The following is a 27,862-nucleotide window of genomic DNA, read 5'->3' on the forward strand; positions in this document are numbered from 1 at the left end:
CCTTATTACTGTCTGCTTTAGAGGCATTCATCAGCTGCCACGAGAATGCAGAATATTCAGCAGAAGCAGAGAAGTGGCATGAGCAAGTAAGAGTAAGCTTATCAGTGGCAGTAATGGAGCTGAAGACCCATTTGTGAATTACGAACAATAATAAATGCCAATATCAGATACCTGCAGATTTATTTTTTTTAAATGAGATGCCAATAGCAAGAACACTTACTCTGCAAACATTAAGAGTTTACTTATCCCTTTACTTGCTCTGTAAAGGGTGGTAAACCAGCCAAGTAGTAACACAAATGTTTAATTACCATTTCTGTTAATTAAAACAGATGGCCACCACTGTATACACATCACTGTCTAGCACTGTCTCCATGGAACTCCGGCAAATTCAAGTGTGTCTGTGTTTGAGCCTTACAAAAAATACAAGAAGAACATAAAAGTTTGAAATTAAGAGTGAGCAAATTACACAAATACTCTTAATGTATTTTCCTTCTGAATTCCCTTTAGGGACTAAGGCCTGTGTAATGAAGATAACAAATAAGACTGAAATCAGACATATTTATGAACAGAAAAGAAAGCTCAGAAATTAGTATTTTAAGTCAAGGAAACATACATCAGGACACATAATTCTAGAACACAACCACCTATTCTACAGTAGAAGCGTTTCTTGCACAAAACCTGTAGTTTGAGCTTTGATAAAAGACGTTGTTACTGACAATCAGAGCACACAAGAGTCCCATGAGAGCCAGGCTGGGTGTCAAGAGCTCCCTGTGGGAACTGAGCTGTGTTTCCAGCACGACTTGCCACCACTGGGTTTCGCAGGGGCACGCTGCCGCCTGGTGCTATGAGTCTGGAAGGAGCTGGCTATGCGTACCGCTCCTCGTCTTCAGCTGCGACTGGGCGATATCTGCCAGGGCACTCTGTATCTTTTCCAGCAGCATATCCCCACGATAAACTACCTCTTCCAGACGGGCAGCTGCTTCATGATTTTCTTCTTCTAATCGATACAGACTAGCAGCCTTTAAAATAAAAGGGAGAAAAGTACGGATTTTCAAATATAATACAAAATTTACTTTGCTACTAAAGGATGCGAATGGAACAGTTAGCATTCCCTAGAAAAGAGAAAGATTCTCTCTTTAGCCTCTGAATTACACACTAGCAACTTCAAAGCAACTCGTTATAGGTTGCAGCCTAAAACAGTGCATATCCCCATGGAGTAAACACAACTGCTCCCCCAAATAGAGATGTTAGCTTCTTTCATATTACAACTCTTGGCTCAGTACAGCTTTTCTTGATGAGAATTGAGTATTTATCCCCCTCCCCACTCCCTTACTGAAAGGTGCTCAGCAAGATGTAAGCATAACTTATTTAAACCTTTCCGTTAAATAGCATATTTCAGATTAAACTGTATTATTTAACGTTTTTTCTTCAGTATTGTTTCAGAACCAACCTGCTTTTCAGTTAGACAAAATTTAGTGAAACAAAACATTTTAACATCAAAATATTGTAATATTTTAAAATATTTACCAAATTTAAAACTACTAAAACTAGTTCTAACTGGATAACAGAAAAGATAAAATAGTTTCAAACTGGTATTTTTTTAAAGCAGTTATACAGGTCCTTAAGAAGTCACGCTTAAACTAACTGGCAAATTCTATCCACATATTCACTTTCTGTTCTGCAACACTGATGTCTTTAGTGAAGGTCAATATATGCATTAAGGACTTGATAGTTCTTGGAGGAAGGGTCAGAGATGGAAGATGGCAAAAGGTAAAAGTTAGAAATTTAGAATCCAGCTCAATTACTTCAGTCTCAGTTGATAAATAGTTGACTGCAGGTAAGCCATAGAATTGAGTAGAATACGTACTGCCAACTTCACCACAAAGGAACTCAAAAGGGACGGGTAAATTGCGTTAGGCATTAGTGTAGAACAGCCCCTTTTAAGACAAGCCTCAGATTTGAAACATATACCAAGACAACCTTAATTAAAAAAAAATTTAAAAAAAAATCAGCCTAAGTATATCTCTATTAGCCAAGTATCTATCCATCACTTCTCAACATAACCTCTACTGCATATTTCAATGTTTGAAGCACCTTCAAAACAGTTTTTTTTAAAGAATGGCAGAGTATTTATCTTTGATGCTGCATCAATTAAACAACAGAAAATAAAAATCAAAACTAGACTCACTAAGCTAACTTGCCTCAAAACCACACCAAACAAAAAAGACCAGAAATTCTTGTGAAATGAGATTCTGCATTAACAGAGCAAGAAACTGTTCCGAGTATCACTTCTAAGGAAAGCATGCCCCTACTGGCTAACCAACTTCTTTCTGGAGCACCCTACGTTCCCTGCATCAGACCCTGCTCAATCATGGAAGAAGCCTGTAATTTGTCTGCAGCAGGAAAGCTGTCTTCAGCTATTAAATACACAATTACATGAAATTACGCTGGTGTTAATGGGCCCAATTAGTATGTTCAGCAATTACTGTGACTAGCAACGTTTCCAAATTTAACCCCCTCTGTTTAAAACCAAATGTGATGTCACTGTTAAGTCATTTGTATTTGGCCCAGCAGGCACCTCTACTATTAGTCTTTTGTAAGATGCCTTTGAATAGTTACAGATTATCAACCCAGGTGTAAAACCTTCAGGTGATCTTAAAGCAGTTCCAGGGTTCTCAAAGAAACAGCACTCTTTTGATCCTTGTTGCATTCTAAAAAGAAAACACTTGATGTAAATCTAGCAGTTAAGAGTCAAAACAACAACAACAAAAAATGCTGCTGTTTAATAGGCAAGATCTGTAGAAATAACAGCAAAAAAACCCCAACCCAACCCCCAGTACAGTGGCATTCTTTGAATCATGGGTGCAAGGCATTTTTTGGAAGTGAGAAACAGCCAAGTATTGTGAGAGAACTCACAAGCTGTTCACAGCAGTTCAGCTCCTGTGAGGCAGGGAATGGAGGCTGTGATAGTGGCTGCACCTGCTAATAGCTGCCTGGCCAGTGCCTGCTTTCCATTCCCAAGCTCCTCCTAGAGTAACTCTGGTCTAAAGTCTAAAAAGCAAAGGAGCAAGAAACAAAAGCACCAAGTTTGGCTGGCCCAAAGGACACGCTGTTACTGAAAAGTGAAAGAACTGTTTTATGACAGAGCTGGAGAACTTAAAGGATACCCTGCAAACCCTGTAACAACCAGAAACACTGTGGAAGAACACAAGGCTTCAATAAAGTGTTGGCCCTGCAGCTACAAAATGAAACGTGCTCCTAATGAGTGAAAGAATGTGAAAGATTATCCAAGGGGAAAAAAAACAACACCCCCCCAGCACATCAGTACTGTTGCATCTGTTGTATTAATATTTGAACAGCTGGGGAAAAAAAAAGGGGTAGCAGTTTCCGGGATTGAGGTGTTATGATAAAAGCACTTTTTTTTTAAACATTCTAACAGAAAACTAAATTTAAAATATTCTCACTGTGTATAATCTTATTTAGAACTAGATGCAAGTTCAGTTTTCCACTAAGCCCATAAAGTACTCACAAGCTACCCTCATGAAAAATTCAGGCTTGTATTAAAATCATTTTTCAACACCACCTAGTGAGTAAAAAATGCATTTTAAAAAAGGAAGAAGCTTGCCTTCAGTTATGTTTTAATATTTTAATCAAGAACACTCTTACCTGCAAAGCTGCTGTCGATTCTTCACTAGGCAGGGAATCTATTAGAACATCAATATCTTTTGCAGTTCGTGCAATCAATGCTGCGAACAGTTGGGCGTACTCTTTAAAAAAGAAAAGCCAGCCTACTCAGTACATTATTAGAAATAAGTACAATTCCATATACACAGCATAGAAAATCCTACAGACTTGAAGTCTGCAGGTGTTAAAAATTCTCCTCCATGAAGAAAACAACTGATGGGAACTCAACCGTGTTAGATGAAGGTAGTTTGATTCCAATCCTAGATTAAACAAGGTAACTGGTTATACAAAGGGCTGGGCTTCGTACGAATGAGAAAATAGCTAGAACTCCCATCACAGTTAGACAATTAAGAAATTACTAATACCAGTATTAAGTGTCCTAGTCACTACATTAAGTATTGAGAAGTAGCTAGAAACTCATTTAACTTTTCAATCCTTGCCTCGAAATCTGCCACTAGACAAAAAAAGAACACTAGAAACGACATAAAAATAGTGATTCAAATAACATGGTTGAAATAATCCATCTAAGCAACAGATCATTAGTGAAAGAATTTTAGGGTTAATTTAAAAAAAAAAAGAATTCCTATTCAGCCACAGAAAAAGTTAAATTGCCCCTGAGAAATGGAAAAGGATTGGAAGGTTATAACAGACCTTAATTCAGCTGCTATATCATTGGAAGAACTTTTAGTAAAAGGCATCATAAGCCAGAAACAAAACCTTTCCATATGGAATTGCATCCATTCGATCTGAATTAAGTTCCTTACTATCGCTAAAATATTGTAACAGCCCATTTCAATTTATAATTTAAGATCTTATGCATTTGTTTATATTGCATGGTTCATGAATGATTTGCGGATGCAGGAGAAAAAATACTTTCTAATGCCAAAAATCTATAGAAGAGATTGACATTATCAAAGGTACACTTGACTTTAACTTAGAAAAAACCCCACCAAACAAAACCAATATATCCATTTAAAGCTTATTTGGGGTCACCACAGAGTTTACCTGTAAAGAGTTTTAAGGCCTTCTTATTAAGACTTTAAAGACACATAATTGGTAGTTTTGTTTTCCCTTATCAGCATCGCTAATGTGGCTATATGATTTTACTGAAGTCACTATATTCAGAATTTTAGGAAAAAAACAAATCAAAAGAGAAGTCAGTCATGACCTACCATTTTAGGACCTTAACAAAGCGTCTAGGATCCTGGCACCACACTGATGCCGGCACCTGGGACAGCAGCAGTTAAGATGAGGAAGGAAACAAGCCTTTCAGCTGGCTCTTCCAACTAATTCCAGTATCAGAATGCAAACCACCACAGACCAATAAAGAACTAATATTCAACTGTCCTAGAAAGTGCATCACTGTACTCCAAACCAGTCTCCCCTGATATCCTAATAGACAAACCTAATCTGATAGAAGATATATATAAAATTTTCTCAGGAGGGGTGGGGTGAGAAAAGAACTAAAAAATTCAGGATTAGAATAACATGGTTATTTAAATACTAACCTGAAGTACTCAAATCAGAGAGAACTTTTAGTTCACTTGCCAATTTCAGTGTCTTAGATCAGTTTCTCTTCTCAAAAAAAACCCACCCAAACCCCCCAAAACAAAGCAGCCAACATCAAAACCACAAATGCCAACAGGGAGATTCAACGTGATGTTATTCCTTGATTAATTATATAAGCAGATGATACACAGAGAAACGCAAATAATCAAAAGTTTATGGCGTGGAGAATTTTAAACTCATAAAACTAACACTAATTCTTTCTAAAAAGACTTCTTGGAAGTAACAGACAACTCATTAACAACCTCTTGCACCAGTCCTATTAAAACGCTTTGTATCTGTAGAGCTACCATCTCTGTGCAAAGCAACCAGCACAAGAAGTATATCACAATGCTTACTTAACACTTAAAATTACTTTTCCGCTATCACAGTCTCATGCAGCAAGTGCAGATAGCATCAATTTATGACCTAACTTCAGTCGCTCCAGCAGTTACTGGTGAAATTGTTTGCTGAACTCTGAAATAGAGTACAGATTTTGTACTACAGAGCATACAATACCAGAACACGCTGACATTTTGTTAGGAGACGCAGAAAGAGAGACTTGCCTTCTGTCGGGTTAGCAGGCTGATCTTTGTTTATTGCTGTCTGAATGTTGCTGAAAGAGGCTGGGGGGCCACACTGCTGCAATACTCCGATGGCGTTACAGAACTGGTCTGCGAGCTGCAAGCGGCAAAGAGGTCGTTAATTTATTTTGCTACGAAGGCCATTTCGATTTTATTTTGCATCCCAGCGGACCCCACGCAGCGGCCCACCCGCGCTAGGTGGGCGCTCACCCCCTAGCGATACCCCCCTCCCCGGGGGCTGCCAGCCCTCGGGGCTGCGAGCAGGGGACGGCGGGGAGAGGGGTCGCACCCCCTCGCACAGGCGGCGGCCGGGCCCGGGCGCGGCGGCGGAGGCCGCGGGGGCAGGAGGGGCCGTGGCCCAGCACCAGCCTCCCCTCCCCGCCGGCAAGAAGAACGACGGGCGTCGGGGGAGAGAAGAGGGCAGCGCCCGCCTCACCGAGTTCACCGCGTCCTGCAGCTGCGTTAGCCGATCCGCCATGGCGCCGGCGCCCGAGCCCGCAGCGACCAGCGCGGCCAATAGGGCGCCTGGGCTTTGGGTGGGCGGAGGAGGGACGGGGCGGGGCGCAGGGCTCCTTCCGGTGGGTCGGGACGGGCCTGGCGCGTCCCCTGCAGGCCAGGAGGAGGCCCGGTGCCGCCTCGGCTCTGGCGGAGGGGCCGCGGGCGGCGGCGGCAGCGGGCGGCGGCGGCAGCAACCTAATTTCCGTGTTACCCTAATTCCTGCGTGACCGGCGGTAGAAGGCCGGCGTGCCACGGAGGGCACAGCTGTTGCCCTACGACAGTCGCTTTGCCGCCGGCTCCGCTCCACGCTCTGCTCCTGCCCCGAGCTGAGCCGGCATCATGTCTAGCGGATGGGGAGCGGCGAAGGGCCAGGAGCGTAGCGTCCTCAACGATCCGGCCTAGAGCCAGCAAGAGTCCTCTGTGCCCCTGGGCTGGTCAATAAATACCGACTTGTGCCCACCAGTAGGTGTCCGGTGTCTAGCTGACCGTCATTCAGCACTTAAACCCCTTCTTTCTTACCTCTGAAAGCTGGGTACAATGTCAGCCTTCCCCCAGCCAGGGACCTCCCCCGATCACCGGTGGGTTTCACAGCTGGCAGGTGGCCTTGGGAGGGCCAGGCTGAGCATTAGGAAACACCAGCAGCACGAGGCAGGTGGGACGGGACACCCAGGGAGGCTGTGCGCTCGCTGCCCTCGCGGGTCTTCAGGTGAGGCAAGGCAAAACCGTGGCTGACCTGCTCTAGCATCGGCCATAGTCTGGGTTCGAGGGCCAGCTGGGCTGGAGACCTCCAGGAGTTTATTCTGGCTAACTTGCCAGCAACGCTGTGGGTGCAGCCACCCAGCAGCAACGCATGTCCCGCGAGACTTTTGTCACCTACAGCTCCCCTCTTTGCCATGGAACAAACTAATCCGACAAAGGTGTTTTCCCAACGGCATGGCCGGGGTTAGGATTTTGTTGGCCTGTGCATGTAAACTGGGATGCAGGGTTCCTTCGTGCTCCTCTGTTAAAAAGCCAAGTCACAAACTACTGCGCCGTAGACCAAAACCTACTGCGCGTTTTTAAGGGGTTTACAACTTTTATTGAAGTCAACAGGTTCTTTCTTGGATTTCCACGAGCGGGATGGATGCTGGACTGAGCCTGGAATAAGTGGGGCTCATGGCACAAGACAAGCCTCTCGCAGGCACTGTTTGCTTATGGCTGAAAGCCACAGGTGAGCAGTTTGAATGCTGAGCTGTGAATGAAGAGTGACTGAGGTCTCACTCAGAGAGGTCAACTACAGCAGTGGCAAACACTAAACTTAACAGACTTTTAACATCTCATGGATTTTGACTTACAGGAACTTCATTGAGTAGAACAGAAATAACCTCAGCAAACTAGATAACCTGACTGAGAAAGGCTGCCTTCCTATGCACAGTAGGCAAAGGCAAGGAGAAGAAAGTACACCCATTTATCTGAAATATCTATAAATACGGACCAGCACTCATCTCCGTGTTCTTCTTACACCAGACTGACAGCTTCCTTTTGCATTTTAACTAGAAACCAGATCAAAGCAAGCTGGGGAAAAAGTAAATGCAATAGGGGTGATCCTACAAGGTATTTTAGAGCCTAGGTTATGACGTGAATTCATAAACGAGGCCCAAATAACAAATTGAAAACACACACCCCAAAAAAGAGACTTTTGTTTTGCTTTCTGTTTTCTCCCGTCACGCGCCCATGAATCACCTTTGCAGCCAGAGGCGCCTCTGAGGCCCAGCAGCCTTTCTTACCGCTGTTTATAAGGTGAAAACAAACGGCAGCCGCCTTAAAAACTAAAAACCAAACCAAACCAAACAAAAAATATATATTAAAAAAACCCCCAACCCTCCCCACCTCGACCTGGAGACCTTCCCAAGCCTCTCACCCGCCCCAGTAACAGCCACACGGCCGGCAGAGGCGGCTTTAGGAGGATAAAAGCTGTTGGGGGCGGCGGTTGGGGCCGTTACCTCAGGCTCCTCGCGCAGGTGGGTGAGGGGTGGTGGGGGCGGTCTCGGGCCGGGTGGGTCCTGTGAGGCGGCGCAGCGCCCGCGAAGGCGGGCGCTGCGCCGCCTCACAGGACCCGCCCGGCCCACGCTCCTCCTAACCGCCCTGGTCTGCTCTCAGCTTCATCTCCCCCTTCCCTCCACAGCGCCATGCGCCTCTTTCCCTGCGCCGTGGTGCTCTTGGTGCTCCTGGGGGTCCTGCGCCATGGCGGTGCCTCAGGTGAGTGCGGCGCGGGGAGGTGGCGGCGGCGGGGGGGTGGTGGTGGTGTGTGTGTGTGGTCACGACGCGGGACTGTGGGCCGTGGCCGCCATTAGGCAGCCGGAGGGGTGGTGGAACCCGGCTTGTAGCGGGGAGAGGGTGTTTTTTGGCCGGGTCGACGTCTAGCAGGATGGAGGGGAGGGGGCTTGTTGTGAGGAGAGGCCTGCAGGACCCTTTTTGGGGGGTGTCCCAGGCGGTGGCGGTGGGGAGACCTGCTGCTGCTGTCTCGGGGTTTGTGCAAGAGTGAAGATCAAAACGAAGATGCAGCTGTCTGCGGAGCTGGAGAAGTGTTACGTGTTCGTGGTTATCTTAATCTTTGATAGGGGCAGGGAGAACCCATTCTTCCCCCCCCCTTTTTTTTTTCTTTTTATTTTACAGCTTAATTGCTGTGAACGCCATCATTTTACATGGACGTGCTGGACTAATTTTTACCATGCCGTTGCAGGGATACAGTGCAGGCTAATGAGTCTGGTGTAGTGTGCTCCTTCTAAGGAAACAAGGTGGCATTTACCATCCATGAGTTTATATGAGAAAAGGAACAAGGTTAATAGCAGGGGGTTTTTTTTGACCACATGCAGGTGGTTTTGTGTTCCTAGTACTCTGCTAATTGTGTGTTGAAAACCACTGTCCCTATAAAATTGAGGAAATGAGCGAAACCCCCTAGAACTTGGAGCTTGGTTCTTAAAATTACTTGTTGGCCATGCTGATGTAATCTGACTTTATTTGGCATGGTTGGGTTTTTTCTGTAATTCCCCTGTGTTCCTGCATGTGACTAAAATAGGAGTGTAGGTAAGTGTACTGTAACGAGTATAGCTTGTGAAGATTTAAGAGCTGCTTACTTTTTTCTGGTTAAACTCTTATCTGTTCAAATAAAGGAAAAAATAATCAGTTTCCTTTCAGAGATAATTTGGAGATAAGCAAGCACTGCCTTATGTTAGGGCTGATCTAAGCTTCCTCTTCTTAGTTTTTCTTTATTTTTAACCTTGCCTCTAATGAAGCTTAATTGACCAAAAGAAATCTATTCTTGGGATACTTGGCAAGGCTGCAGGACAGAGTTTGGAATCAGTCTCAAGTATGGAAGACTTCTCCTCCCAGCTTCCCCCCCCCCCCCCCAGTCTCATGCCCAAGATCTTAGTGGAGAGCCAGGTGTTCTGTGCTTTTTGCAGACCCTAGAAGCTTAGGCTTGGCACCTGATGGTGGCAAGCAGGTCTGAGAATGAGGGCTCAGTGTTCTTAGATTTTAATATTTATATTAAAAGATCCTGACAAGCAGTTTGTCTCCCAGACTTGATTGAAATGGATCATGTGCTGAGTAATTTTTTTTTACAGTATGTAAAAAGGCAGAATGAATATGGGACTAAGCTAACTACTTTGCCTTGAAGGAGCCTGTTGCTGTATTTCCTTGCGGAATTGAGGGTGGAGGGGGAAAGTATTTTCCTCGTGAAAAGCTAGTAAGCTGTGTAAATTGTGTACCAATGTCTAGCTGATCATTAGGCCCTTTAAACAAGGACACTTGCTTAATGGTCCACTTATTTGAAATTGTCGTGTAGTTATTCAGTCTTAGACACTCAGGTTTGTAGGGATGAGCTCTGCTATCTCCTAACAGAAGATCCTGCTTCATTTTAAAAGTGCATGTAAGTAAAATCGGTGCACGATGGCCTATGTTACCTCTCTGGGGTTCTGACAGGCTGCAGCTCTTCAGACTTAAGTATTTGTGCAGAAATGTTTTACGTATCATGTTTGTCACCTTCCAGGGAGCCCCACCTTCATGAAGTAGGAGTGCAACTGGCCTTGCTTGCTACATCCAAACCAGGTTATTTAGTGTTGAAAAAACTAAAGTGAATTTAGAGTGTAATCAGGATTGAGCAGTGCACTTTTCATAAAGGGAGCTTCTCTGGATGAACTTAGTTTGTGCTAGCTGTTTAGTCTATGCAGAGACAACACTTTAAAATAAGTTAACACAAAGCTATTCAGCTGTCTGAATGTACTGGACAGCTGGTCACTTGCATCTTGAAGCATTATTGCCCAGGTGTGTAAGTGACAACTTAATCAACAGTGCCAGCAATGCAGTGGAGCCCAGGTCTTGCGTGTTCTGGCTGATAATAAAAGTGGATTAGTAAAACTGTAAGCAGGTGAGATGGGTACTTCTTCCCTCACTTTTCAAACTGTAGAAGACCTCACTCATTACCTTTAATTTGGTGAACAGAATAGTCTTCTGGGATGGGAGTGGTGCAGTTGGTGTCAAGCCACATTCTGTGGCACTGTCTGCTTTAAGCATCAAACTGTGCTCTAAGCATGAGTTTCAGTACACATGCAATTAAAGTTTAGAAGCTTTCATAAATGTTCTTGTTTCTTTTGGGGGTGGGGTGGGTGGTATCTTTATTTGGGGTTTTACTAGTGCGGGAAGACAGAGACCTTGTAGCAGGACTCTGCTATGCATCCATGTATGCATGGCCTTACAAGTCTGATATAATATGACTGCTGGCTTTATTCTCTTAAGTAACTGTATACTCATGTTTTCCCTACTCAAACTAGTTTTCAGTCTGAGCTTGCATTTCATCTCCATTAAACATCTTCATGTGACTACTTGTTGACTTACTCGCTACACTGGAAGGTGGTTCTTACCTCTTAAAGCTTACATAAGGTTATTCTGCATATCCACTGTACATTGGTTGGCACAGTAGAAATGCATTTTCTCTGACTGTAGAGAACCTCTTTGTCTGAGGCAAGCATAATGTTTGAGCATGGCTCTGTAGGTAAAGACTGTTCCTGCAGGGGCAGCAATGGCATCTCTTCAGTTGTGTTTCATAATGGAAATTGGAATGGTAGGTGTCATCAGGAACCTTGTATGGTTAACTGTTTGTTGGTGATGAGGAATGACACTTGACTATTTGAGCCAGAAATGTGGTTTACTTTAAGCATCAAATGGTTCAAGCTGGCCATTGCTTGTTGGTGAAACTGCATGTTGCAGGGAAGGGATAATAAATGCTGAGCCTCTGTAGAGTTGATTACCTAGTTGGTTAGAGTTAGGAATAAGGACTTTTGATCTCAGAAGCGCTCTGAGAGGTTCAATTTCTTTGCTGACTTAACTGTGTTTGCCCTTCATGTGGGAGAAGAGATACAATGTGGAGTGACAGAATAGACTGTTGTCTGCCTCTGTTCATCAGTTCTTTTATATGCTGGACTATCTGTGCTCCTGTTCTAGTATTGGTACTAGTATACCAAGTAATACATGCTCAATACTCCATCTTTGCTCTGCTCTTGCTCAGTTTCAGCAATGTTGACTTCCTTTAAGTATGTTTTCAGTTGATAATCTCTGTAATAGTGAGGGTTCCTCTTTGTATCTAACCCAAAGCTACTCTGACATGCAGTGACCATCATACTTCTCCCTACAAGGCAAGGAAGAGGGGATAGCATGGCATCTTACAGGGTGTTTCCAGACCTTCGCTATTTGAAGCAACTGAAGCAATAAAAAAAGCAGGGATGCCCGGATTTTGTTCCTGGCTCTGTTGCTGACTTGCTGGGTCAACTACCTCACTTCCGTGGTGCTGTTCTCTTTCCTGCATGTGCTGCTGAACCTGCAGTCCTGTTTGGTGGGCTACCTTCAGTGAGATCAACCTTGTCCAAAGAAGAAGATTGCACGCTGTGGCCAGTACTATGTGTTCATGGAGGTCGTGGTATCTCCGTTTCAAAGCATCTTTGACAACACTGAACTCTGTATGGCTTGGGTAGTCTGATGCCTGTCTGAGAACTTGCGATAGCCATAGGCCTGATGAATTATGAGTTGGTTAATTTACCTTGCTCTCCATGTTCCCCTTTTGCTTCAGAGCACCACCAGTGACTTGTTCAAATGACAGAAAAAGAGAAGGCTGGAAAGGTGCTGAAGTCTGTGGCCATGTAGCTATTGCTCTTCCAGCAAACTTCTTAGAAGGGTCTGCTGCTCTGCAGTGCTTGTGAACTCTCCTTTTACTCATCTTTCAAGCCTGGCTAGAAGTGTGATTCAAGGAGCCTGTGAATAACAAGCTGAAAAATACTTGTCTGATGGATGTAGCCATTCTTGTTGTTCACCCTCAATCTACACTCTTCTGTCCAGATTTTGGTTTAAAATGTATGTCACATGCTCTGTTTGAGGAGCAATTATGCAAACAGTAAAGCAATGTAGAACACCATGCCTTAATTTATCACACTAATTAAACTTGAGAGAGTGCCTCTGACATTTAGAGTCTCATGATCATGTTGAAGTAGTGGCTGCATGTCTTGCTGATGAATCTGTTCTTGTTTATGCAGAGGCCTCTGGGTATGAGTACAGAGCGGAGGTGAGAAACAAGGCAGAGCAACACAGTTGTCATCCGTCGTCGTCCCGTCCCCCCCCCTTGATGTAGAGTATAGAGAGGATGTAAATGGCTTCAGCATTTTCCTTCAAAGAACATCTAAGTGTGAAAATCTTGCAGTTCAGGGAACTGTGCTGAAGTTCTTAAAAATCAAAAATATTTTTCCTGCATTCTAAGCTTTCACTCCAAATTTCTGAGTGCATAGATATATAGTCTGTGCCTTTTGAATGCTTTTCTTTAGCATTCATATTGCTAGTTGCATTTCTGGTAGAACTTAAGAGCTAAGGAGGAAAAGAGGTTTTGTGAAGGGGAGGATATCTGAATGCTGCTCAAGGGACTCTATCAGAAACTGAAGAATACACAAAGCTTTTTTGTAGCTCTAATTTTATGTTAATTACTGTTTGAAAACTTGGAGCAGAAACTTTTTCTACCTTAACACAAACTGCAGATGATGGGACAGAAAAAGGGAGAATCTTTGTTTTTCCTCCTAGGTGGTTTATGATCCCCATATTTCAGCTGGGGTTTTATTGATGATGCAGTACTGGTATTAATTGAATTTTGGGGGTGAGCATGTAAGCATTGAAGTTAACAAGATAATATGAGTTAGACTTTTCCTCCACTTCCTTCCTCTGCTGTGAGATGAGTGGAGGAGGCATGAGGGTAGGAGCTCAACTCTGTTTACATATCATCAAGAGGCCAAGAAGCTGGCCAAAGATGCCAGTTCTTGGCAGGGGAGAGTGAAAAAATAACAGAAAAGGAGTTACAGGGTACTGGGGGCAGTTTCAGATGACAAGATGGTATCCCTTCTGTTTTTGGATGGGAGACCACCTGAGTCATCAGCAACAGTGTATATAGGATGGTACTGTTGATACTCTGTGCTTCTGTTGGAGTACTTGACAGTATCAACCCTTTACACTAGAAGAGGCAACTTTATTGAGGAAGTACTGTGTATGTGTTTAGGCTTGATAAGTTTTAGGTCTGCTGGACTACTGTGTGTGCATGCATGGGAATTCAGGGAAAAACCTGAAAGGCGTTGTGTGTGCTCGGCAAGCATGTAGTCTGGCTGCTAACCACCAACAAAAGAGAATGTTGTGGCTTCTGTACAGCTGCTTCTCTTTCCTCCCTTGACAACCCCTGTCCATAAAGAGCCCAGTGCAGGGAGAAACCAGGCTTTCTTGCAGGACTTGAATCACAAGCCGAAGATGATTCTCAAAGAATCTTACATCCTCGGTCATGTGGTTCTCTTTAATTTAAAATTACAGTGGATCATGGGGTTGTGCTTATCATAAGAAGAAATGGTCTTGGTTGTGTCTTGGAAAAATTAGTCAGATTTTTAGATACAGAAATCAGGGTCCAGCAGTCCTAATAATTAAGAATGGTGTGGGAGCAAAAGACGTATGTGAAATAGCTGAAAGTGGGTAAGTATACATGTGTAAACTACAGATTTGACTCTGTGTTATAGAAGATGACTCCCAACTCCTATGGTCCATGGGAATTCGCCCAGGAAGTCTAACAGGTATTGTGCAAGCTGGTTGGCTAATACTTGCCTGTATTTGCCAAAGAGCAAGTAGTCCTCAGTATCCTCTCTTACTCTACTGAATATTACTTGGTGTTGATTGCACTAGCTGGCCAGCTGCAGCTAGTGTCTGTTGCTGATGAGCTCAGCAGTATCAAATACTGAGCTCCTAGCCAGAAGTCCTGCCTGATGTGCTTAGGTGAGTGCCAGGCTGCATGGTGGGTTCTCTAGCTGTATCTGTTCTTGTAGGTATAGCTGTACAGTAGTTTCTGAAAACTTAATATAGCTTACAGGATGAGAGTAGCATAAAACAACATCTTGCTCTGTTCCTAGCTGACTAATATTGGGCTACTGGAAGCTTCCAGGCTCCCCTTGATAATTGCTTCCCTCTGGACAAAAAAAAAAAAGTGTCTTCCTTTTTTTGTAATGCAGGTCTTCTTGAGCTCTCCTTGGGAAAATTCAGAAATGTGCTGCTTAACCAGACCAATCCAGTGGAAGCTGTAATCAGGAACATTGCAAGCAATGTGACTGTTGTTATTTTTCAAGTACATGCCCAGCAAAGCAGTGTGGTGATATCCTTTGATAAGGTATGGTAACAGTGTCGCTTCTGTTCTTAAGTGCTACTTTTTTTCAACAAAGAAGTGGGCTCCGAGACATGTAGGAATATAGAGCTGAAGCAATATAAATAATATGAGTATCTTACCTGCATGGCTCTTGGACAGTATTATTTGAGCTTCAGAAATCCTTTCTTGTACTTGTATGTCATAGCTGCTATTTTGGAGGACTGAATGCTGAAGGAATTTCAGAGCTGGCTTGAAAATGTTTCAAGGCTCTTTGTTCTTGGTGGAAGTGGTGCTTTTGACATGTGACTGCTGACTACTATCCATCAGCTTGTCAAATTAAAAACTGATTCATGATAAGTATTTGCCAGATACCTTATACACTAAACATGATCACTTTGGGATGTTTAGTTGTCAGCTGTTTATGCGGCTTGGATCTAGCCTACAGATATGATGTCTTGTTACCCCAGCTCCTTGTCCTGAATCTAATTGTCCTTTGGTGACACATGGAAAAATTGCTCCTTAGTACCCCAGTGAAGGCTGCTACTTCTAGCTAACAATATAAGCATTCCTACCGCTATACACTAGGATCAGTTTGTCATTACTGGGATGCAGTCTAAAATGCTGATTTTTTTTTTTAATTTTTTTTTTATGGTACCATGAGGGTCTAAGTGGTATTTGAGCAGAGCATAGACTAATCTGAAGGTAGTAGATGGAGATCTGACAGCTGCCATCCAGTTTTCCTCTCCCCATCAGTATTTCCCAAATGAGATTATACTGAGTGTCAAGAAGTATCCTGGGAAGGTTAGGAGATGAATAACCTGTAACACAAGTCACCCAGCTCAGTTATCTTTGTACTGGTGAAATAGCCAGGATTACAGGGCTAAGACATTACTGTTACACCTATTCAGTCTTTGATTACTGCTGGTAGAATTTTCTACTGTCAATTCAGACCCTCTTTGCATTCATGGGCCTTACCAGGCCAAAGACCGTGATGCATAAATATAGCTATACTTCTTTTAGGGCTGGCCTGCCTCTAGAAATATGAAGCTGAGCCAGACTTTAAAGTCTGCCAGGTCCAAAGTGCTTTTTTACAGTGTTGCCTCAGATAACTGTGGCTCTCTTGGACAAAAGCATATTTTCCATGCTGAAAAATAGATTCGACTGCAGGTCAGTTGGTTGTTCTAGCCATGTGAGTGTGATATTGCCATTGCTGCCTGATCTTTCCTCAAGACCCCTGGTTCTGAAAGGGATGGTGCTGGTGGACATTAGATCAGTAGCTGACCTGGCCCCAAGCACTTGTCTGGCATGGCTGGTGTTAAGCCAGCTGTCATACAATCATCTCCATTCTGGTGGAGATAGTGAGGTGCTTCTGCACTTAGCAATAAAGAGCATTCTGAGAAGCAATCTCACAAATTTTTCTGAGGGATATTCCAATCTTTTTATACCTTCACTAGTGAATACATTGCTGTGCAGCAGTAGACTTTGACTAGCTAGATTTCTCTGCAACTTGCTTGTGATTATTAACTCTTTAGTAGTCTCAAACTTGTCACTTGGGTTTTTGAGCCTGAGCTAGGCAGTGTGTGGTGTCAGAGGCCACTCCCTTTTTTCCATCTTCCTTTTTTACCAGCTAGCTAAGGGCTGAATGCCTCATCTGTGGCAACGGGCACTGAAATGTGTGCCCTGGAGGTTTGTGGCAGGAATATGAGTCCTGTGCAATACATCAAGCTGTGGTAAAAATCTTCTCAATTTGTTTCTGTCCAGAATCCATCTGTGAACAGCTCAGGAACTGGAGTAGACAAAGGACTGGTTTCCATTCTTCGGCCTCAACAGAGCGTATGTACATGGTACCTTCGGTCACGGGATGCTAGCCAGGTGCTCAGCACAGCTATCTCTATTCCCTATATGGAGAAAGGTATGTTCTTATTACTTGTTAAGGGATGCCAGTTCTGCTTATTACAAGTTAACTATGAAGTGAAGTGTTGATGTGTTGACCTTTCAGAGGTGATAGTCTTACAGGTGCAAACATATGATGGAGATGCCAGAAATTCTTTTGAAATGGGCTGAAAAAGTTTAGTATCACTGCTGAATTATGAGTTGTGTATAGGATGTACTGTATGGTCTTGTCACAACTCCAGTCTTAGAGTAGAAAACTGCTGTGCATATGTATCAGGACCTGTCTTAGACTGCAGTGAAACCACTTCTATCGACTGCAGTAAGAGAACCTGCCAATTTTATGTGCTCAGTAAGCAGACTATGCCTGCAAGTACATGCATTGCTGAGGTCTTAGAACTTTTTTCATGCTGTGTAAGGGGGAAGTAAAAACTACTGCAGTTATCATTTTCTGTGTTCTAGATCCTATTCCTGGAGGCTGCAATCTAGAATTCGACTTGGAAGTGGATCCAAATATTTACCTAGACTATACATTGGTTGATATACACATCAAGTTTGCCCCTGCAAACTTGGGATATACCAGGTGTGTGGAAAAACTTCAGTGCACTGAACAAGACCTTCTCTGTCCTGTATTTGGCCAAGATCATAAAACAAGATTCTGCTGAAAAGGCTGACCATCTAGCTGCTGGCAGAAATCTTGTTTGCTGCAACAAACTGAGAAGTAAATGAGGAAAAGGAGGAGGGGGAGAGGATACATGAGAGAGAGAGATAAAAGTTGAGAGTTGCATCTTATGGGAAAGGTTATGCAACTTCAGATGTGCAAGCAGTCAGCAAATTCTGGATCTTCCTACTTTGCATAATGACTTAATCTGTTTGAGAAGCAATTGTGTATTTTAGCCAATTTCATTCCTTTACTGGCACTGAAGCATGATAACAACCTAGAGTTTTGTTTAACGGTGAGACTTCAAGTTATAAGGTATTATTTCCTGAATGATGCTTGATGTCACAGGTGATAGGCAGGGAATGGGGAAGACTGTGTTCAGAGCTGTATATATAGCATGCATGGGAAAACAAACAGTGGTTTTGTGATGTTTGGCTGTTGTGACCTCTTGAAATTCTTGTGCTGGTTCCTTATGACAACTTGTAGGAAGCCTCTGTAAATGTAAAGGCAGGTACAGGCACAGACACTACCTGCATCAGGGTGGTTCTGCATAATACTGCTGTAGTCTGTGCTCACAAACATTTATAGTCTAGTTTTGAATTAGTTGCTGGTGTTAACTTCTAAAGAGAAGCAGCCAAATACTGCCACCTTGGACCTGAAAACTAATGTTAAGATCTGGGGGCTTGTGCTGGGCACATAGCTGATCTCTTTTTTTTTTTTTTTTTTTTTTTTTTTTCTTTTTTAATTATAGAGGAGCAAACCCACCATCCTGCGATTCAGGGACTGGTCAGAACTCCAGATGGCGACTGCGCTATGATGTCTACCAGTACTTCTTACCAGAAAACGATCTTTCTGAAATGGTACTCATGAGCCACATACGGAAGATGTCTGAGGTGCAAAGTATCAAAGCCAATGGCATTAAAGTAAGTCTGAAGCACTGGTGTACTAGGTGTGTGGCAGTGGCACTATCTTATGTTTTCTTCTCCTCTGTGCTTATCTTCCTTGAGTGACATAAGCAAGCTGCAGATGCTTCAGGCTGCTTGCTTGTATCTGGGATTTCTGGCTAGGAAATGTATAGTGAGTGGTGCATACAAAATGGTAACCACTCTCTCTTGGGATAGAGGTGGCTAGTTAGCATAGCCTGAAATAAGGCAGAATTGAGGTTTCTTGCAATGGATTCTGATATTAGGTAGATGTTAGTGACTAGTCTGAGATGTTTGTATGTCTTGCACCCTTTTCTCAATGGAACAAGCTCTTATTGCAGTGTCTTCCTGCTTCCTGAATACTAGTTTAACCACAGTGCTCCTTCAGTGATGTTGAAGCCAGCTTGCCTATAGCTATACTGCCACTCGGTGCCTGTAAATCCAGAAATAGAGCCACTTCTGACAAAGATGCGTAGTCTTCTATGATGCCTGAGAGATGCTGGGGTCTGGCATCCTCATGTGCTGAGGATTGAGGATGGAACGCAAGGAAGAGAGGAGGGGGGAGAATATAGTGGAACTGGACTAGAAATGGGTGCCTTTTGGAGCAGCATAGAGAGATCTGATACATGAGAGCAAATACTTGCCGCATGTTTACCTATCCCCCAGCAAAGATATTGGAAGGGACGGAGGGGAGAATCTCAGTGGCTGTGACCTGCCTGGCCTTACTAGGGAGTAGAATGGCAGCCTTGCCTGCTTCAGAGGCCAGACCTGGGTTAGGAGACTGGCTGGGAACCTGAACTGTGTCCTCAAATGGGGAAGAGCAAAACATGAGTGGAAGAATCTTCTACTATGTTTTCTGACAGCAGAGTGCTGGAGGAAGTGGACTCTGTCCTGTGAGCCTTTAATGCTTCAATTGGTAATACTGAGAGGGTTCAGAATAGGAGAGCTCTTGCCTGGAGTTTTTGCTAATCATCTTCCTTGAGCTGCTGAGTGTTGCCTCAGCTGTATGGACACATCAACATACCATCAGTAACAGTGACAAGGAGTTCCTTGCAACTCAAAATAATACTCTTTACTGTTCCAGATGCTTACTCTGACAACTGATGACAAGACCAATGTCTACTTTTCCTCACTTCCTGGACAAGGTGTGATCTACAATGTCATAGTATGGGATCCTCTTTGGAATACTTCTGCTGCATACGTCCCTGTGCATACATATGCCTGCAGCTTTGCTGACCTAGTGGATAACTGCTCTTCTCTCAGTAAGTTGGGACTTGTATGTCCTTGCCAGCTCATCTCGAGCTTGTTGTGCTCCAACATGCTGAATGGTGCTTTTGAGACTTTTTTTTAATTGTGTGAAGGAGGTTTTTGTTTTATACTGGATGTATTTTGTTACTTTATGATGGAGTCTACTTCTTGATTGAGGAGAAATTCTAGACTGTTGAAATAAGACTAAGGAGAACTATTAACAATTGAAGGTTTAACTTAATGGAAGTTTAATATGTGGCTTGCAAATATATAACTTGTAACTCTGTAGTACCACTCTAGCTTTTTCCATTTGAATTGGATACATAATCTTAAATCACTTGTAGGACTATAGATGCTACATGTGAAACTAAGCTAATAAAACATGAACTAGATTAGGATCCAGCCTGATTTTTCTAACTGTGCTGGTGCTAACAGGAATTGGTAACCTTCAAATATTTTGAAAGGAGATAGTTGCCTAAAATAAACATTAAAATGTCAGTAATAGTGGAATGACTACAAAGTCATGCTACTTTGTACAAAGTTATATAATGATAGAATTTGAGCAGAAGAAGAGCAAAGCTGCCACTCCCATTGTGACTGTGGAAGAGACAAGAATAATGGGTAGAATATGGTTCATAAAGTAAGATTTCTTCTCATGATTATTTTCTTGTATATTGTAACACAAGTAACTGTTGTCAAACTCAGTATTGCCTTATGACAACATGAGACAAATTGTCTAGGCTAAACCTCTCTAATTTGGAGAACTAGGAAAATGTGGTTTACTTTTTCAAATAGCTTAAACACCAGTAAGAGTTTTGCCTAGGAGACAGGTGAGCTGTACTGGGATGCTGACAGGCCTTTCTGTTGCATGGAAAGTATATTAAAGGGAGATTATGGTGAAGGCTTGCAGCAGTAAAGACTGTAGCTGCTGCCTGGGTCACTAATCCTGTAGTACTGATTTTTATAGGTGATTGGATGTCACTTTTCTAAAGCTGACCAGAGAATTTTCAGATAAAGCTGTATCTATATTATAAACAGCAAGTTACAGCTGCTTAACTAATTGTTACAGAAACTTTAGTCTTCTGAATAAGGAGGAAGCTCTTGATCTCTTAATCAGTGTGGAACTAGTGAAATATTCTGTTGGAGATCCTATCAAGATAACTGTTAGTTCAGGCATTGCAAATCTGCTCACATGGTGTGTCTGAAGGAGTGGCAGCCATTAAATTATCAGTAGACTTAGTAACAGCAACCTTGCCTTACCTTAGTCTCATTGTTGGAACTACTAGGCGGAATGGTCTAGTAACCCTTTCTCTCTCCTTGTAGGTAAACTCTCTACCAAAGTATTCTTCACTGCTCTTGCTGTTCTTGGTCTTTTCACTTGCTTTTTTGGACACAGATTCTGGAAAACAGGTGCTGAATGTTTTTTGGTTGTTTTTTCTCTTCTCATAAGCCTGGTTGGAATTTCATAAATCTAACTTGCTTTATCTTAGAATGGTGGTGTTATTACTAAGATTCACTTGATAGTGATTATGTGCCAATTAGGTCCACTGCTTTGCTTTTACAGTATCTGAGCTTTTAAATGCAGAGCAAGAATTTTCTGGCATGCAAAGAATAGAAATGTAGAACTAGGGTACATGCTGGGTAACACAGACATAAATATGTAAATTTTCTACTATTAGAAGCGTTTGAGGACACCCCTTTCCAGAACAAAGTGTTGTCTGGCTTTCCTTTTGTGCTTCTCAGTCAGTGAGCTGGTATGTTCCTTCCCTGTTGTAACATGAAGATGTCTGAAGATATACTGAAGTGGGCTTGGTATGAAGTGATATGACAGCATACTAAATCTTTTTTCCTTTTTCTCTAGACTTACTCTTCATGGGCTTCATATTCACAGCATTCTTCTTCTTTGTATTCATTACGAGGGTAACTGGCCTTGGTTATGATGGTGAGTAGATGTGTCAGGATACCCAATCCTCTTCCCAAAGTATTGTTATGAATCCCTTCAGTAAAATCTGTTGTGCTTGTTGCTAGTGAGCCTTAGGATAGGAGGATGATACCTGGGTACTTGAACTGAGCTCTAATTACCATAATAGCTGAATATGCAACAGAGTAACAATTGCTTCCAACATCCAATAGTGATGCAGAATTAATAGATGCAACTCTAAAAGACAAATTTAATATCTATTCAAGGAAGATACAGATTTTTAGAAACTCTGGAAACTTGCAATGTACTTCTTTCATAATGGGTAAACCTCTATTTCAGATCAAATGCAGATTTCATCTGTAAAATGGAAGGTCTGCACCCTGCTTGTTAGACTAGCAAGAATTTGTTCCTTTTGTCTTTGTCGTACCTCATATAGTTACTTTTTTGCTGATACAAGTGCATTAGCTGTTGCAGTCATAACTGCCCTGGGAACTCAAGGTACTAATATACATAGTAGTAAGACTTTCATTCCAGCTCCATGCCACTCTGGGTAGCACATCCTTAGTTGCAGACTGGAGTCTAAGTGAAGTGCATGAAGCAAATACAGATACTCTTGTTTGGCTTTTTTCAGGAAGTTTTCATTAGGTAACAATCAAGCATGTAAGTAAAGCTCCTGATACATTATTGCAGTAACTGAAGTTTTCAGAGCCTTGGAATTTCCCCTTTTCTTTTTCAGTGCGTCTTACTTTGACAGCAGTAGCTGGAATTATTGGAGGGCTTTTCCTGGTTGCCAGCTGGTGGAGATTTGGCTCTGTTCTACTCTGTATGTTTATTATTGGACTTGTGCTGGGATTTCTCTTTTCATCAATGGTCTTCTTTACTCCACTAGGTATGCACTGAAATACTCTGCTGCAAAGTGCTGGCTATTGAGTGATGTGTCCCTGCAGCTCTAAGATGAATGTTGTTATCTGGTTTATCTTAGTGCGATGTTTAACTTTCACTTTCCAGTGTTGTGAGGACTGGAGATGTACCTGAAGCCTTCTTTCAGGTGTGCTGTAATTAAAACTACTTAGGGAATCTGTACTGGTGGGAGAAGGAAACTGCTTATTCTGCAGAGAACTTGGTGAGGCTCAGCAGTCTGTGACACCAGCTTTGCTCCAGGCATGCACTTGCTGTATGTCTTGTTCTCTATCCAGAACAAGTCACAGTAGTAAATCTGTAGTCTGACTTGAAGGCTTCAAGCATAAAGGCATCATGGATTAAGAGGAGCTCTTGCTGTTACCTTTCACCATACTACAATGCAAAGCTCTGAGAGCACTGCACTATAAGAGTCAAACTTGTATTTGCAGCTGGACTGACATCAGGGTCTTTAGAATGACTTTTGTTAAGCAATTTGTCTGTTATTTCTCTCTTAAAAGCAAGCAGGGCTGCTGAGTTGGAATCCCTCTGGGACAGCAGAGCATCAGCCACACTGCTCTCTCTATTGTAATTTTAAATCTCAAAACTTCTGCTCAAGATCCCTTGGTGGGACAGTTTCATTCACCAGTCATCCGTGCATGACTCGAGCCACAATTCTGTGATAACCCATGCTGGGGGTCAGCATGTCCCCTCTGTTTAATTGACAGGCTTTAGAAAGCTGGGGGGGGGTGGGGGTTAGGGGGTGGAGGGAAGTAGTGTTTGAGTGACTTAATTACTCTTCCTAAAGCCGGAAGAATTTGTTGCCTTGTGTTATTGTGATGGCTGCACTTGTACCATGCCCTAGAGTCAAACTTACATAGATGCAGGTTTATAGATTATAAACTTATATAGGCAACAAAATGGCTTTTTATTGGGCAGAAGTACTCTGGTACTTTTAATTCTTACCAGATGAGTAATGTACACCTCATCAAAAAATCTTTGTTTCATGGACAAGATCTGCTGTCCCAACTTAGAGTACAGGACCTATACTCAACTGGGACACTTTTTCTGTTCTTGTTTTGACTAACTGTGTTACAATGCATCAAACAATCAGCATTTGAGCTCAAAAGCTAAGCTTTTGAACGCTTGTGATTTAACCCCAGCTGGCAGCTAAGCACCATACAGCTGCTTGCTCACTCCTCTGGTGGGATGGGGAAGAGAATCAGAAGAATAAAAGTGAAAAAACACATGGGTTGAGATAAAGACGGTTTAATAAGTAAAGCAAAAGCCACGCACATAAGCAAAGCAAAACAACAAATTCATTTGCTACTTCCCATCGGCAGGCAGGTGTTCAGACATCTCCAGGAAAGCAGGGCTCAATCATGCATAATGGTTACTTGGGAATACACATGCCTAACTCCAAATGTCCCCCCCTTCCTTTTTCCCCCAGCTTTATACACTGAGCATGACATCATATGGTCTGGAATATCCCTTGTGTCAGTTGGTGTCAGCTGTCCCAGTTGTGTCCCCTCCCAACTTGTTGTGCCCCCCCCAGCGTACTCACAGGTGGGGTGGGGTGAGAAGCAGAAAAGGCCTTGACTCTGTGTAAGCACTGCTTAGCAATAATAAAAACATTTCTGTATTATCAACACTGTTTTCAGCACAAATTCAAAACATAGCCTCATACTTGCTACCATGAAGAAAATTAGCTCTAACCCAGCCAAAACCAGCACAACACTGTACTCCAGATATTTCTGAATGTATAGAATCTTTGGGGGAAAAAGCTCACCCCAACCACTTGCAAAAAAGAAAATGTTTTAATAACTAGTAAATTACATGTGGAATATGGTGTCTTTGCAGGAGACTACAGGGTCTTCCGTGATGATGTGGTGTTCTGGGTGACCTTTTCTTCTGTGGCCTTGATGATTCCAGTGCTTTTTGTTGGCTGTCCAAGAATTGTAAGTAATCTGCATTGTCACCTTGGAAGGAGAGAGGAAGGGGTGTCAGACTTCTTAATGCAAAATGTAGTCCTGTGGGATATGTATAGAAAACTTAACACGCCTTCATGAAGCTCAGCACAGGACCAGCTCTAGGGGAGTTCCTGTTCAGCCCTACTTGTGCTAAATGGTCCATAAGCAAAGGAATGACTTTTTGCAGTGTTGCACACAGCATCCACTAACACCTGCATTTAGTTGACTTCTGCTGTCTTAACAGGATGTCTGGATAACAGGTGTGTGCAGCCAATTTCTTGTAGAAGAACTGATACAAAATACTACCTTAAGGAGATGGGGAATAAAGAGTGTTCATCACTCCCCTAAAGCTGTGTATTTTTCTCCCCCTCTAGCTGAACATACTGGCCTCTGCAATGGTAGGCTCTTATACAGTGATCCTAGCTATTGCTTGTTATGTCTACACAAGTCTTGCTTACATCACCTTAGACCTACTCAGAAGGGTCCTCAATGATTACTTCAGTAGAGCTTACACCAATGTGCCTTTTCAAACAAATGGTGAGTACTGCTCTTAAGACTTTTATTTATTTATTTATTTATAAACTGCTGCCTCTTTTGGTTCCATTGTGAATAGTCAGTGAGGGTAGGAAGGGATGAAAGGAGAACACAGTAAGTACAGTGTGAGATTTAACACCCAGATGATAAATTCTAGTACTCCAAAAGAAATACTGAGTAGACTCAAAGGCACCAACCTTCCCGCAGGTGATATGTGACAATGGCCCTTGGGAATGGTGCTTCTCAGGCCTGGACTGCCACCTTGCTGATAAGTTTGCAGAATGGGCAGTCAAAAGGCCTAATATGGTGACTGAACAGACTTATCTCAACTCCATGTGTGTTCTCACCTTTGCATGGAATTACTCTAGGCCTGTGAGGATGCACAGGCAATATTTCATTCCTTTCTGTCGCTAAACTTGTTCAGTGTTTGTGCTTGGGAAAGGAAGGAAAGTTCTGCTTTGATACAGGAGTCTGTTTGTTTTCTCTCTTTCAGACTTCATTATCCTGTCAGTGTGGACAATGCTGGCCCTCAGCGGAGTAACTGTGCAGCTTCGCCGAGAGAGAAGTGAAGTGCCCTTTCCACCACACCCCTATGTCACCTGGAAGCGGGAAAGGGAACGTAGAAGCACCAATGTCTTAGACCCTAGCCATCATATCCCTCCCTTAAGAGAGAGGATCCATAACAAGCTACTGCGTATCAAAGAGTTTTTTCAGAAAGAGCAGCCAGCTGGGGAGAGAACTCCATTGCTTCTGTAACTTGCCGAATAACTGGAATAACAGAGGAAGTATCTACGAATGGTGAGATGAGTGATCATCAGCAAACCAGCCAGTGGTGCAGGATTTACCACTGCCAATTTGTCCACCTTAAGAGGATTATATTTGCACAACCTGGAAGAAAAGTTATATCTTGTACACTACATGCTGTTTTATGACACTTTCCTCAATGGCCCACTGAGCCTGCTGTAACGCGTATGTCTAGCTGCAGAATCTTGTACTAATGGTCAAGTACAGGTATTTATCTTGTGGTGATCTAGTTTGATGTTTAGGTATGTGAAATACAAAACAGCCCTTGGAAAGCAACCTGTACAATGCCAGTTTTTCCCTCACAGTGTGGAAACCACTGCTGAAATACTGCCTGACTCGCTCCTGAAGATGAGCAGTCTGTCAAATTGTGAGGGATGAGAGATAAGGACCATATGCAGAAAGAGTTCTTCTAGCAGGAGCTGAAGTATCACCTTCTAACATAGGTACAAAATATGTGGCTACAGATACAATTGTTTCCAAGAAGTATTACTGAACCTTGCAAGCTAAACTAAGTGACTTGAATTTAAACTGCACTGAATTAACTGTTGTAAGCGTGCACACTGAGGGTCAGGAAGTGGACTTGATCTGAGACAAGAAGACTTTCTCCCTTGCTTTCGGATGGTTCTGTAGCAAGCTGGTCATCTGGCCTTTGTGCAGAGATGACTGCTAAGAGAACACAAGAGGTTCGCCTCCTTGTTTGCTTTCTGAACAGCCTGTGTCTTGTTTCTGCTCTGGTATAATGTCTTTTCTGATGGTGCTGTCATAAAAGAAAAAAACAAAATAAGTTCTCTGTAGCCAATGGCACTTTCTTTTCCCTGGAATTGGTTGAAACACTATTTTTATTTTTAATTAATATATCTTTTAATTTTTCCTTTAAGGGGTGAAAACAGCATCCAGCTAGCAAAATACTGACCAGGATGCTTGCTGACTGAATGTGTTCCTTACCAATTTGGATTGCATCTGCCCAAAGCAGAATGTAGTATAAAAACATATAAGGGACTACTCTTGTGTTCAGTGGAGGATTGTGAAGTTGTGGTGGCTTTATTCATTTCCTTAAAACCAAAACAAACAGCCATTTTCAAAATGCAAACCAGAGCACTGTGGTTTTAGTTCACATAAATGCACAAGCAGTCCTGAGGCTGTCCTTGGTTTTACCTGCCCTTGTACCCCATTCCCAATCCTGGTCTTCACATTCAGTGTTTACGTGGTGATCTGTCATGTGTTAAATGATGGCTGAAGACTTGCATCCTGTGTCTTGATGCAGCTCGTGGTGGCTCTTGTTCTTCTCACTGTCTTTGTACCTTTAGTGCGGGCAGCAAAGTACATAGTCCTTCCTGTCTGAAGGTGAATGGCTGTTCTGCTGTCCGAATGGAACCACCATGAGTGAATACCCTAGTGGTGGAAACTTAAGGTCTTGGCCACCACTTTAAGTTCTTGGTGGTAAGTATGTAACAAACAACTCTTCATAAGGAAACTGGCAAAAGAACTTTATCTGGGAAGTTAGTTGAAAGTTAAACCACCCTGGCAATAGAAAGGAATGAATGACTCTGCTTACCAGCCATTTTTCTTTAAGGAGTGAAAGCTTAATGACATAGTGTCTGAGGTGACTGAGTTCATCTGATGTTTAGAGAGACAAATCCCATGATTGCTTAGAGCTGGAACATCTGCCTCAAACAGCAGAGCAAGGCTGAAATTCTGCAATTGCAATTTGGGTCTTGCTTCACTGTGCTGCTGTTGTGTGGCACATGGAGGTAAATGAGGAGCTCTTTTCCCTGCCCTCTGGCAGACTGATGCTTGCTGACTGCCCTTACTGCACTGATACTGAGCATGTCTTTGCTGTATTTGATGGCAAGTAGCAAACACTTAATTTGGTATACAAATGCTCTTAAACATATTTACCTAGGGTTTTTTATAACTGCTGTGATTAACATTGTGGAAGAAACAAGTTTAACTCTAATTTTCTATATCTTTTATAATAAAGATGTCTTTTGAAAGAATATTGGAGTTAAAGGGGTCT

At 42.7% G+C, this 27,862-nt stretch overlaps 2 protein-coding genes and 1 long non-coding RNA gene across 4 annotated transcripts in view; 1 reads left to right on the plus strand and 2 right to left on the minus strand.

Moving 5' to 3' along the window:
• Nucleotides 1-27,862, minus strand: part of LOC138689998 (uncharacterized) — a 149,974-nt gene that overhangs the window by 21,021 nt on the left and 101,091 nt on the right. The gene's annotated exons all lie outside the window — the stretch shown is intronic.
• MED21 (mediator complex subunit 21) lies at nucleotides 164-6,375 on the minus strand. Its single transcript, XM_069807018.1, has 4 exons — nucleotides 6,250-6,375; nucleotides 5,796-5,910; nucleotides 3,667-3,767; nucleotides 164-1,019 (listed from the first exon to the last, which is right to left on the minus strand). Exons 1-4 carry the CDS (start codon nucleotides 6,289-6,291, stop codon nucleotides 843-845), a joined length of 435 nt encoding a protein of 144 aa, XP_069663119.1. The 5' UTR covers nucleotides 6,292-6,375; the 3' UTR covers nucleotides 164-842.
• TM7SF3 (transmembrane 7 superfamily member 3) lies at nucleotides 8,400-27,842 on the plus strand. Of its 2 annotated transcripts, XM_069807016.1 has the most exons (12): nucleotides 8,400-8,549; nucleotides 14,867-15,021; nucleotides 16,759-16,909; nucleotides 17,350-17,470; nucleotides 18,300-18,471; nucleotides 19,556-19,733; nucleotides 21,043-21,129; nucleotides 21,581-21,661; nucleotides 22,377-22,529; nucleotides 24,398-24,495; nucleotides 24,882-25,044; nucleotides 25,535-27,842. In XM_069807016.1, exons 1-12 carry the CDS (start codon nucleotides 8,480-8,482, stop codon nucleotides 25,795-25,797), a joined length of 1,692 nt encoding a protein of 563 aa, XP_069663117.1. In that variant the 5' UTR covers nucleotides 8,400-8,479; the 3' UTR covers nucleotides 25,798-27,842. The 2 variants fall into 2 exon arrangements, with proteins under 2 accessions (XP_069663117.1, XP_069663118.1); XM_069807017.1 differs by lacking the exon at nucleotides 14,867-15,021 and having other exon boundaries at nucleotides 8,409-8,549.

The sequence above is a fragment of the Haliaeetus albicilla genome, chromosome 19 (genome assembly GCF_947461875.1).
Source record: "Haliaeetus albicilla chromosome 19, bHalAlb1.1, whole genome shotgun sequence".
NCBI classification, from domain to species: Eukaryota; Metazoa; Chordata; class Aves; order Accipitriformes; family Accipitridae; genus Haliaeetus; species Haliaeetus albicilla.

What these genes read in the sequence shown, in the direction of transcription:
- MED21 (XM_069807018.1), bottom strand. Translation starts at nt 6,291, where the DNA reads ATGGCGGATCGGCTAACGCAGCTGCAGGACGCGGTGAACTCG. An exon ending in GCCTGCTAACCCGACAGAAG is followed by an intron (nt 3,768 to 5,795) that starts GCAAGTCTCTCT and finishes TCTTTTTTAAAG; the next exon opens with AGTACGCCCAACTGTTCGCA. An exon ending in AATCGACAGCAGCTTTGCAG is followed by an intron (nt 1,020 to 3,666) that starts GTAAGAGTGTTC and finishes TTTATTTTAAAG; the next exon opens with GCTGCTAGTCTGTATCGATT.
- TM7SF3 (XM_069807016.1), top strand. Translation starts at nt 8,480, where the DNA reads ATGCGCCTCTTTCCCTGCGCCGTGGTGCTCTTGGTGCTCCTGGGGGTC. An exon ending in ACACAGATTCTGGAAAACAG is followed by an intron (nt 21,130 to 21,580) that starts GTGCTGAATGTT and finishes CTTTTTCTCTAG; the next exon opens with ACTTACTCTTCATGGGCTTC. An exon ending in TTGTTGGCTGTCCAAGAATT is followed by an intron (nt 24,496 to 24,881) that starts GTAAGTAATCTG and finishes CTCCCCCTCTAG; the next exon opens with CTGAACATACTGGCCTCTGC.